Source organism: Falco biarmicus, chromosome 1 (assembly GCF_023638135.1).
Source record: "Falco biarmicus isolate bFalBia1 chromosome 1, bFalBia1.pri, whole genome shotgun sequence".
NCBI classification, from domain to species: domain Eukaryota; kingdom Metazoa; phylum Chordata; class Aves; order Falconiformes; family Falconidae; genus Falco; species Falco biarmicus.
In genome coordinates, this window is record NC_079288.1 from 9,439,761 (window position 1) to 9,451,833 (window position 12,073).

The 12,073-nt window shown below is 51.3% G+C and overlaps 1 protein-coding gene across 1 annotated transcript in view; it reads left to right on the forward strand.

Moving 5' to 3' along the window:
• DNAH9 (dynein axonemal heavy chain 9) overlaps positions 1-12,073 on the forward strand; it is a 186,292-nt gene that overhangs the window by 10,303 nt on the left and 163,916 nt on the right. The window contains exons 8-14 of the mRNA XM_056342836.1: positions 1,915-2,031; positions 2,880-3,030; positions 4,040-4,154; positions 6,015-6,083; positions 7,288-7,414; positions 8,730-8,985; positions 10,201-10,442. Of these exons, the coding sequence (XP_056198811.1) occupies positions 1,915-2,031; positions 2,880-3,030; positions 4,040-4,154; positions 6,015-6,083; positions 7,288-7,414; positions 8,730-8,985; positions 10,201-10,442 (1,077 nt within the window). The remainder of the gene's footprint in view (positions 1-1,914; positions 2,032-2,879; positions 3,031-4,039; positions 4,155-6,014; positions 6,084-7,287; positions 7,415-8,729; positions 8,986-10,200; positions 10,443-12,073) is intronic.

Here is a 12,073-nt window from a genome sequence, read left to right on the forward strand (position 1 = left end):
GGAGCTGCTGGCCTTTCCTGCAGCGATTTGGGAGTTCTTGCAGGTCTCTCTCTAGCATAGCTTGCTAGTTCAGGACCTTAGACCAGTGCAGCTGCGAAACCTGGATTTCCATGCCTTTTACATGGGCTTTCCCTGTATGTGGTGCTTGCTGGTGTGTATCATCCAACGTCCACGTCTCTGCTTCCCTGCTGGTGTCTAGCTTGCATGATGAGGGCCGGATCAGGTGATCTCTGGGGATGTTTGCTCTTGGCTAGATGAATGTGTGGCATCTGGTGCTCTCAGAGGCTTTTATTCAAAGAATATCTCCAACCCTCTGGGTCATGGCTCAATGGCCATTGGGCTCACAGATGCTCACTGCACCGTGTGTTGTACAAGCAGGGCAAAGCAAACGTGTTGCCTCCTTACAGTCTTCAGAAACTCCTGTTCTTGGCTTTGGCACTGAGCAGCGCAGCCTGGGCGAGCTACGGAGGAGGGGCAGGAGTGGCATTTCTGAAGGGGTCTGTGTCCCATCAGTGCGTCTGATTTTGGAGGGTCTTTGATTTCTTCTGCGGCTCGTCCCGTTTGCCCTGGGGTTGGTTTGCTGTGTCTGCTGAGCGGGACGTGGTGAAGCCTGTCCACACACCTAGGGCATGGAGCGCTAAAACTGGAGTGGCCATAGGGAAGCTCTGTGGTGAGGAGCTCGAGTCTCGTGCTGCTTGTGGGGTAACCATCCATGGCAGACATCCAAGTGGAAGGTAACCCTGCAGCAGAGTCCTCCCTCCGGTGGGCTCCTGCCTTGCTCCCTTCGGAAGGGGCTGTGCTGGGGTGAAGGATGGCTGGGCTGGCAGTGGGACACGGTGCTTTCGGGTGCTGGGACCTGCCTGGTGTGGTGATGGGTGGCTTGTGCTTTGCTTCCTGCGGTTCCCAGTACGTCTCTGTGGAGGATAGCGTGTCCCCAGTGCTGCCTGGGAGGATCTTGTTCTGTGTCACCCCTCCTTCAGGAGGGAGGGCACGGAAAGAGCGGTGTCTCTGCAGGAGCTGGCTGGGCTTCAGTGACCCCGTGGCCTTTGGTGTGACTCTGAGTCATGCTTGTTCTTGCAATGCTTTGGTTTTGCACCCTCTGTTACTATCTACAGCCTCTTTTTAAGCTGAAATATGGCATCTGTTTCTGCTGGAGCTCAGCAGTGGTGACAGCAAAAGCTGTTGCCTTATGCCTTGTTCTGTCAGAAAAGAGACACGTGGCCTAATTTTCAGTGGCTTTGTCCGAGCGAGGACAGAAGGACTGAAGTCTCCCAGTTTGTCAGCTTCAGTCTTTGATTTGGGCTCTTTTACCTGTAGGAAAACAAACGTAGATTTTACGCTTGACCTTCAAAGGATTTATTACAACTGGAGCAAGAAAAGCGGTGCTAGAAGACAATGGAAGTGACACAAACACAGCGCTGCTGAGGTTGGAAAGGACCTCTGGAGGTCACCCAGCACATCTCCCCTGCTCAGAGCAGGCTCAGCTAGAGTGAGGCTGCGGCCGCTCGGGTTAAATACTCCCACAGGCTTGATTTGGCTTGAAAGCAGGTTGGATTTGGAGCTCAGCAGGTGCATCTGTGGGTTTTTTTGGATGATGGTGTAGTCTTCAGGCCAAGTCGTGGGAGGAAGAGAATCAGCCTGTCTTGCCTCCAGGCTGAAGTTAGTGTTCACTGACTGTGGACAGCCCTCGGGTCCAAAGGATCCATCCTGGAGGGCTGTGATCTCAGCCGTGGGACAGTGCAGCAACATCTTCAGGCTCTGTGGGGCTTTGCCATGCTGCAGTGGCTGGAGACTGGCCAGAGGGGTGGTTTAATTCATGGTGAACAAAAGAGGAAAGATCTTTGGGTCAGGAGGTCGCAGGTACCTGTTTGTTGCCACCTCAGGTTCACACCTCACTGCTTTGCCTTCCTGCAGGAGTTTGAGCAAGACGCCTTTGGTTTCCAGCAGAAAGTAGAAGACATCGACCGGCGGCTGGGCACTGTTTTCATCCAGGCTTTTGACGATGCCTCGGACATGGAGCATGCTTTCAAGGTTTGTGCGTCGCATCCCTTCGCAGAAGGGAAATTGGGGCGCCTGGGGCTTGCCCCGGTGGTTGCGCAGAGGCCGGGCAGTGCTGTAGCCACAGGCACACGGGGCTGATGCCACAAGGCCACGTGTAGCTTTGGGGCTGGTCCTGGCTGGCGATGCACAGCCTGTGGGTCCCTCCCAAACTGCCGAGCCCTGGAGCTGGCAGCAGCGTTTTGCTGAAAGCTTTGGGAGTATTTCTGCCCTTCTCATTAAGGCACAAACAGAATGAACCTTTGTTCAGTTTTAGAAAGAACAGTTAAATTTTTCAAATCAAGCTGTTGGGTGCCAGGAATTTTTCCTTCTGTCTCTGTCTGTGAGTCGGAGGAAATTATGCTTTTTCTAGGAGAGAACCCATATTAAAAACCTAGGTGATTATTGTTAATATGTGGATGTGTTTCAATTTTGGAAACAGAGGTTCTCTGGAAACAAGGCTGTATTGTTTACAACTTAATCTGTCTTGCAGAAAAGGTAAATGGGATTCTCTGAAAAATCTGAACATAAGTGTTTGTGGAAAAGATTGTAGAAAATGATAGTATTTATCTTTCTAAGGTTTTTTTTAAAAAGAGCAAATTCTGAAGCATTTGAAGAATGATAGTTGGAATATGGTTCACCCACAGAGAAAATCTGAGCATCTGTGTAACAAAGGGAGGGACTACGGGGAAAAGCGGGGTAAAGAAGAAAGATTTCACATTTCCAAAGTTCCCGTTGATGTAGACATCTGGGCTAGTGAGGAAGATCTCAGTGGGTTTCTCTGCAGAGTCGGGGTTGTGAATTTTTTTCCCCTTTCTTTCCCTGCTTCTTTGCCTCCACAGTTGCTGGACATGTTTGGGAGCCTTTTGGAGCGACCAGTGATTGCTGTGGATGCTGCTGACAAATACTGTGTCCTCATCAGCATGTTCAACAGTGCCCTGGACCGCGCTAGGCTGATCTACTGCAGGCACAGCCAGGCGGAGCTGGAGCTCGGTGGGTAAAATTGACTTTGCAGGAAGTTGGATTTAGGTTAACTTTGAGGGGACAACAATTTGCTTTTTCTAAGGAAATCAAAGCTTCCCAAATCAGAAACATTTTCAGCCTCTCTAGCTCTTGGTGGAAATGGAACTGCCTGGGAAAGCTCTGTCCTTAGTATTAAAGCAAATAATCTTTTTTTTTTGGAAAAATATCCTTTAAACGTGTATATGTGATATGTGACTGGGAGTGAAGACACATGCTGAGTTTTTCCCTCAGCAGGGCTGTGACAAGGGGTTTCCCTCCACCCTCGTGCGCTGCCTCTAACGCCCCATGGGATCTGCAAACCCGCTCATGTGCTCCCCGATATGAATTTACTGTGTGTCCCTTGTTATGCTGTGAATGCAAAGTATGCAAGTGGGACTTTTAAACCAAGAGTTTAATCAGCCTTTTCCAGGTTTATTGCCCCCCACAAGCATTGGCACGGGAGGCAATGGTTAGGCTCCTATCAGATCATGAGGATTAGAGTGTGTGTTTTTGAACTGCAACCCATTTATTTGCCTCGGAAAGACCGTACTAGAACCAGTACAGTCCTGGACCTGCCTTGTTCTGAAGAGACAGTGCTGCTGGAACAGGTGCAGGTTAACAAAGGGGATGGAGAGGTTCATGGAGGATGAGTCCATCTACTGTGAATTTAGGGGGTGTTGTTCTGTGGGTGTTAGATAAGATGGGCAGAAATCCCTACATCAGTGTTTGTGGGGAGCAGGGAATGCATCCCAGGCAAAGGATAGTTCTGTATCAGCACTAACATGCTGAGCTTCTCCTTTGACCTCAGGTCCTTACTCAAGCTCCAGAGGCACTAAGAGACTTGCCCTGTTCACAGACTTACCTCAGTGTAGTAGGTGTTGGATTTAAGGAAGGAAGCTGGGAAATCGGAGCAGTTTTGTGCAGATGAGTTGCTGTGGGTGTATCTCTGGGGTTACAGTGCAGTGTTCAGTCAAATGCTGTTTCAATGTGCCCTCCCCAGGATGCCCCTCTGTGCACAAGAACATGCCACCAGTAGCTGGGGCGCTGGGCTGGGCTCGGGAGCTGCGAGCACGAATCCAGGTGCCATTTGATCACTTCAGGCGCATCCCACATCTGTGCGTGTCTGTTCCAGCTAAGTTGCTTTATGACCATCTTGATATCTTTTCTCTAATCAATCTGATTTTTCTTTCTGTGTTGAACATTATCTAATGGTTATAGCTGAAATAATTCTTAGCCAAAGAGGTGTGAAGTGATTGCACTGGTGCTAATCAGCTTCCCTGCGATCATTTTTTTTGAAGAAACTCATTAACTGGATTGGTTTTGAAGTGGTTAAGAGGCACAGTGGGATAGTACATGGGCTGTTCAGCTTTCAGACATAGTTCTGGGCTGCAACTGAAAGAGGTATCGGGACCTTTTCCACTGCAATCCCACTCAGCGTGTTCTCCAGGGCTCCCTGGGAGCAGCCCTGGTTGTGGCACCACCAAGCTGTGAATGGCAGGGCAGTGCTGGACTGCACTCATCTAAGGTGGATCGACGGAGTTTCCAGGTTGGTGAACAGATGAGAACTGTGCTGGACACTGACATAAGGCAGTCTTCTCAGCATCAAACAAAGGAGCAATCTCCCAAGATCAAGGAAAGAAACTAGTGCTGGAATGCTTATCACCCGAATGCTTGTTACTGTGGGTGGTCTTGGAGAAGTGTGGCTCCATGCTCGCATCTACCCCATCTCATGGCACTGTATGAGACAGCACTTAAGAGCCCTGTAAGCAGAGTAGTGTTTGTCTTAGGACAACTGAAGGTGCTGCAGGAACTGCACCTTGTAGCTCACAGGAATAGCTTTACTTGTGCTAGAACAGAGTTCTGAGTAAGTGGATCTACTTTTTTAATGTTCTTGACCAAAATAAGCCATCTCCATCACTGCAATATTCGTAGCCTACCCTCACTGTGTATTGCCATTAAATGTCTTTAAGAGCACAGTTATTCTGCAGCAGTGATGACTTCAGTGCAATGAAACAAGCTTTTGGACCATTCCCAGCACAGAGCCCAATTTATCATGTCTGGTTTGAATCTGAATGGCAAATTTTGTGAACTATGAAGAAGGACCTAGATCTGCATTTTGCATTGATTTTTCTTTCCTCTGTTTGGAGCAGTTAATAGCCTATGCCCTGCAGCAGGGGTGATGTAATGTTGTTTCCTATGTACAACTTGAAAGGGGAAAAGGATTAAAAAGGGAAAAACAAAGATGGTTTTGCTGGGGTTTGTTTAGAGGACTTGTTTTCTTCCAGAAGGTTTGATCGGCACTTGCCCAGTGGTGACTGCTCAGCCAGTCCCTTTGCTAAGTTTTGTTTAAGTTAATTCAGATTTTGCCAAAATATCCTCCGAAATCAACAACCACTTTCAGGAAAGCTTTGATATTGTAGGTGAAACAGTGGGGAGAAGGTGGCCTTATAGGAATTATTCTGGCCAGCTGCCTCCCTGGGTTCAGAGGCAGCTGTACAGCCTGGGCTCCCCACGCTCCAGCCTGCCTTTGCTCTTCCCTGCCCCTACGGCTTGAGGGGCACAAATCTGGCACTGGGAAGAGCTGCATCTCCTGGCGGCCACAGGCCGGTTCCTTCCAAACTGCTTTGATCGTAGGAAGTGCTGGCTGGTAAGCGGCGGTTGCCACGCTGGGTACAAGTGTGGGGCGTGAAACTGGGAGCTTTAGGTGTGTAGGAGACCAGTGTCCCTCCAGCAGCCCTGAGCCCTTCTCCCTGCCAGGAGGATGTTCCCCTCTTGCAGGCACCTGCGGGAGCGCAGCGGGGCTGGGGGAGCCTCTGCACAGCGAAAGGATTTTTGGTGGGGTGGTGGGGATGAAGTCAGAGGTCGCCAGTCAGAGTCTGCCTGCAAACTGGTGGGTAGTCTTGGGAAGGGGGTAAGTACAGATGACAGTCTCGCAGAGCTGAGCGTAATGCTGAGTTTGTCTGTTGTGCTACCAGCTGCCTGGACTCTGCTGAAGGACGGAGGGTGATGGAGAAGTATGAAGAAATGATCCGGCTGCTCGACAGGTAAGAGGTGGCTCAGGCAAGGCTGTAACGATACGGAAAACTTTCACCTCTAAGCCACCTTCCAGCACATTTGCCAGCCCAGGGCCTGGGAATGTCGCTTTCTGAGCCAGAGGAAATTTTCTGACAAGAGAGAAGGAGGAGGAGTGCTGTGTATACCACAGGCTTTCTGGGATGTCTCGAAATGAGAAGTTTGCATGGGAGGAACGGGGGCTGTGCAGCCTGGCAGAAGCATTGCAACAAGCTTCTGTTGGGTGTCAAAGCTGATGTGGTAGGAAACCTGGGCTGGCCAGAAGTCTCAATCCACTTGTGCCCACTCACAGAGTGTGTTTACAGTGGCTGTGATGTGCATATTCCAGTTTGGAGTGGGATTCTTTGTCCCTGACTTAGTATCTTAATGTTTGATTTTAAATCCAAGCTGGTTGCTCTGGGCTTTCCCTTGGGAAGAGCCACCCTGCCAGGAAGATGTCTCTGCAGGGTCTGCTGGCTGCAGGGCAGCTGGAGGGAGCTCCGTATCTGGTCACCAACAGAAAAGCTGAATAATTACGGTGCAGCCTTTCAGAAGGGAGTAGACAGACAAGAGGGTCCTGGGTGACTTCAACAGAGGTCGTGTTTTCTGGGTGACATTTCCCAAAGTGCTCAGGTGACAAGGTGATTTTCAGAAGAGTGTGTTGCTTGGGTGGTTGGACTGTCCATGACACGTGAGATACCAGGACCCCTCTTCAGCCCTCTGTATTTCCATCCTCAGTGGTGTCACTGAGTTCTTGAAGAGCTGAATTTCCCTGAAGGTGATGGTCCCTCTGCAATGGCTCTGAGAAGTGCAGGCAACTGCATCCATCCCAGCATTTGTACGGGTTTAGTCACCTGTCCTGCTGGACACTTTGGAAATGCCCAGTAGCTGCTTATCTATTACTGTAGGCTAAATCCTTTTGAAAGTTTGCGTCCTCTGCTAAAGATGGTACTTGAGATATCTTTGCCCTCCTGAAGATGCTGTTGCTCATTTTCAGGTGCTTGTCTTTGAAGCTATGTTGTTCATGTAGATGGTGTGGATGGGTTTTAAATATTCCTTCATGTTCTTCAGTTCTCAGAAATGGGCTTGGCTTTCATTTAGTTATATTCCTTGGTCTGCTGGTTTGGTAGCTACATGGTAGGTGGTTTTTTTTTTCATTTTTTTCTTTTTTTTTTTTCTCTTCTTTTTTTCTGGCAGGTACCAGGAAAAGCTTTATGCAGACTGGTCCCAGACAGTCTCAGAAAAATCACAGTACAACCTTATTCAACCACTTATCTGTCGGGATCCAGAAACCAAACTGATCACAGTCAATTTTGATCCCCAGGTAAAAACTGCCACCCGTTAGCTTGCCTGCCTGCCTGTGGGCATTTCTCCAGTCTCACTGTGTGTGGGAGGGCTGGTGGGGTTGGTGCTGGATCTGTTCTGCTGAGGTCTGTGGAACCTCTTCTGTGTTGGTTAACATGAACTTACCATCCTCTTTGTGTGCTCTATCTCTTCGTAAAATATCAGGACTATGGTTTAAGCAGAGAAAATTCTAGTTAAGGCCAGTGGCAGAAAGACCCTGAGTAGCCAGGGTGAGCAGCTGAGTCAGCATCTCCAGACTGGATTTGATGCTGCTGTGGGAAGTGTTGGAGCATCATCTACAGAGGTGTCAGGAACCCCTGCCTGTCACCCAGGGCAGTGACAGATACAGTCCCTGTGCTTGTGGCTTCACCTGTTTCTGTTCATTCCTGCAGCTTTCCAGTTTTCCTGCTGAAAAGAGAGGCAGGGACTAGAGGGCATGAGTGGGATGGGATCAGAGAGAGATTTCTTCCCTGCGTCTTCACAGGAAGGGTTGATACAATCTGCCAGCCTAAGGGAAAGGTGATTTCTAGGGAGCTGCACCTCAAGCTCGCCCCTGCCTGTATGGTGTGCTGAATTTCTGTCACCCTGCCAACATGTGCGGTTCCAGGAATGTTTTACCTCTCACTAACCACTAAACTGACCAAAGATTTTTAGTCTTAGAAGTCATATATTGTACTGGAAGACCTTGCTGCTCCCTTTGTTACAGGGACACCTTTATACCTGAGTTTATAATTTAATAATCCCCCTCAATCTGGTCTAAATGCAACTCAAGCACGCACTGACTGCTTTTGTTTGGGCTGGGAGAACCCTCCAGCAGAGGTCTTTGGTGAAAGCTGGCCAGGCCACAGGAGGTTTGTGGTGATGTTTCTTTTTCATTTATTTATTTATTTATTTAGTGCCAGTCAGCCCAGCAAACCAACAGAACTGGAGCTATCTTGACTTTCACTTACATAACTGCTAAGCCCTGCTTGCAGGCACGGTATTGCTGAAAGACCATATTGATGAGGTTGGCTTGGGAGGACCAGGGATCCTCGTGGTTTTTGTAGACTGCAGGGAGTTTGCTGGCTGAATGGTTAACAGAGCTGTCTGCCTTTGGTCGGGAAGAAAACCACAGGCAAAGATCAATGGGAGGCAGATGGTGTATGGCCTAGGAGGGTCCGGGCCCCTTTCAGAGCATGCTGCTTTGTGAACAGAACAGCAGGAAACCCCGAAGATGCTCAGAATTGGTTGGGGAGTGTCTGCCAGGTAAATGGGGAGTGTTGTTCCGTGCTCAGTGCTCTGCCTTGTTTCTCCAGCTGGTTTCGGTGCTGAGGGAGGTGAGCTACCTGTCTAGCAGCCAGATAGGAGCCATCCCACCGACGGCAGCAGAAATCTATTCCTCCAAGGAATCATACCGGCAGATGGTGGCCAACTTGGAGCTGATGGCAAACAGGTACAACAAGGTCCTGAGGACAGTCCTGGAGATCGAATACCCTTTAATCCAGGGACAGCTGCACCATATCGACCTGAAGCTGAAAGAGGCAGAAGAAACGCTGAACTGGAAGATGGAGGGTGAGCTGGCTCTGTGCTGGGGGAACGAGCGCACGCGTTTGGGTCTCATCAGATTCCTGCATGTGCCCCACCACAATTCGGTTCCCCACTGCAGCTCCCAGCAGGGCAGGGGACTCTCCGGCAGAGCTAGTGCTGGGGAGGTGAAGGGCAGCCCCCAACTTGCCTGCTCCTTTCCACATTCCCTTGGTCTGCTGGGGCTGTGGACGGGATCCTGCTCCCTTCGGGCTCAGCCTGGGCTGCTGGGGAGGAGCGGCTGCCCTGTGAGCAGCGCTGCAAGGCGATGGCAAGGTTTGGGTTTGCGAGAGCCAGCAGGGCTGGGGTTGGAGCATCTGCTCGCTGATTGTGCTGCCCCCCCTGTGCCAGCCTGGGTGCCCTTGTTGCGTGGCTGCGTGGCTGTGTCCCTGAGGCGCTGCTTTCTCACCCAGTTGTGCAGGGAGTGGGAACCCTTGGTCCAGCCATCTGGCACTGGGACAGACTTGTCCCAGTGAGAGCCAGGACCACCTTGTTATCTTCCCCAGAAGGATGAAATACTGCAGCTAGAGGTGGGGTTTGTGCACCGTGACTTTGGGATGATTTAACCAGTCTTCTTGCTTGATCAGTTTTAATGGCACAGCGGAGCAGAGGAAGGCAATTTGTTTCCTCTCTGTGGAAGCAGATTGCTCACAGGTGGAATATATATTTCTGTCATCAGGTTTGTGGTATGAACAGGAGGAAGTGTCCCCCCTTAGGAACATACAAAGCAGAAGTCCTCATGCTGAAAAACCCTTTCTCAATGGCACAATAAAGATGAAGGGATTTTCCTGCAGGTGAACCCTAAGTTCTCTGCTTCTAAATGCAGCCATTGCTGACACCTGGGGCTGGTACGGGCCGTGTGTTAGGGCTTTGGGTCTCTGCTCTAGTCATGGTGGTAGGGATGCTCAGTAGCAGTCAGTGGGAAGTCAAACCTGGGTAGCGGAACCGTCGGACATCCTTGTGGTGATGGTAACCCTGGCAGGAAGCAGAGGCTGTGGCTGTCCGTACCAGGGCTTGCTGGGGTAGGAGGGAGCTAGAAGTGGCTCTCTTGGTGGAGGTGGTAAGTCTTCTGCATTAATGATGGGTGAGAAATACATGCGACCATGGGGAAAAGGTCAGAGGCTGGTCTTAAGGAAGGTGCACAAGAGCTCGGCCCAGCAACTCTGAGAACAAGTAGCCAATCTAATTTTTTTTTTTTACCAGGTGCCTGGGATCACATCTCTGTGGTGATGGATGGTGTCTATGACCTCGAGCAGAGGATACAGAAAGCCAAAACCAATGTTGAGGAGATCCAGACCATTGTGCGATCGTGGGTGTCGCCCATGTTCGAGAGGAAAGATTGCAAAAGGGAATCACTGCTGAGCCTGGAGGACTGTCAGGACCGTCTGGAAAGGCGCTGCAGCCTTGTCAGAGAGTCGGGGCAGAGGATCCACTCGCTGCTGAGGGTGAGGGGACTTTCTCTGGGGCTCTGTGTGTGTCTGCACTCTGGTGAAAGCGTCCAGAGCTGTTTCACCTTAAAATTAACCCCCTTAACTCATTTTGAAAACCTTACCCGGTGTTAATTAACAATAGCTTGATGAGCGAGCTGGTGAAGCTGCGTAGTGCGGGGCTGCTTGGCTGGGCACCCAGTTCGGTGCGGGGCTGCTTGGCTGGGCACCCAGTTCGGTGCGGGGCTGCTTGGCTGGGCACCCAGTTCGGTGCGGGGCTGCTTGGCTGGGCACGGCTGGGCACCCAGTGCGGGGCAGGAGGAGCAGCAGCTGCAGCCCGGCGATGGAGGCTGAGAACAGTGGCTGTTGTGGAGCCACTAGAGGGGAGTCGTGGATCAGGCTTTGGGATACTGCTGGGAGGAAAAATCCCCCTCTGAAATATGTTCAAACTTGTCCCTCTGTGGGAGCAGGAGGTGATGCTGACAGGTCAGGGAGGGGCTGGGTGACAGGAGAAAAGCTGCTGTCCGAAACCTTGGTGCGTTCCAGCATCTTTGCCAGAGCTGGGAGTCCTATTTGCAGACCAGGAGAAAATCCTAAGCTCTGCTCCTCACCTTCCAGGAGTGAGGTGTTATGCATGTCAGGGACAGCACCTTGGCCTTGAGGGAGATGGATTTTAGCTCTGACCTGAGGGTCACCGTCTGGCTTTGGACTCTGGAGAGAACTGGCTGACCCTCTGTGGGACACTGCGGTCTTGTTGCTCACCTTACCTCGCTGCCTGCAGCCACTCCTGGACCGCTAACCCCCTTTTCTGCACACTGAACCCACGTTGTTCTGCTGCTGCAGCTGGAACGGGCTCGGCTGCCTCCAGCTACCACCCAAAAGATCAGGGCACTTGCTGGATTGGCCAAGGAGAACAGGGGTTTGTGGTCATGGCAGGAGGGCTGGTGCGGTGGCACCACCAATGCTGCTCACGGGAGCAGGACCAGCTGCAAAGCAGCATGAAGGTCCTGGGGAGGGAAAGGCACCATGGCCTGGAATGGGGTGTCCCCATGCCTCTGTCCTGCTGGTCAAACCTGGAGGAGAAGCAGCAGAAGGGCCAAGAGCTGGTCTGTCAGGCTTCCCTCAGGGGTTTCTGGGGGCGGGTGAGCTGAGACCACCTAGGGGAGCACAGCGAGGGTTTGGGTACGTGCACCAAGGGCGAAGGCAGGGCAGCGGGAGGCTGGCTTTTGTTGCCTGTCCTTCACCAGGGTGAGCCCTCTGAAGTAAAGGCTCAGGAAGGCACCAGTAACCAGGGGACATTATCAGCTACAAGGACAGGGAATGATGAAGAGAGGGTGGTGCTCTCAGACTGGCGTTCTGCAGAGTTCATTCCTATGGTGTTCCCCTGTCTCTCACATCAGGAACATGAACTGGGGTGAGTCTGCAAAGGGCCGGAGCCCCGGCTGGCTCTGCTGAGAGTTTAAGCACCCAGCTATGATGTGTCGACTTGGGGAGCAGCAGGTTTGGGTTGGCTCAAGCCCAACTGGCAATGCCACTCTGCCTTGTGTGTGCCAAGCTACCAGGCGGTGGTGGGAACGGCACCTCTCCTGTGCCCCCACATGTGAAATGCTGCCAATGTTGACCACCCAGCAAGTGTGTGTTGATTTCTG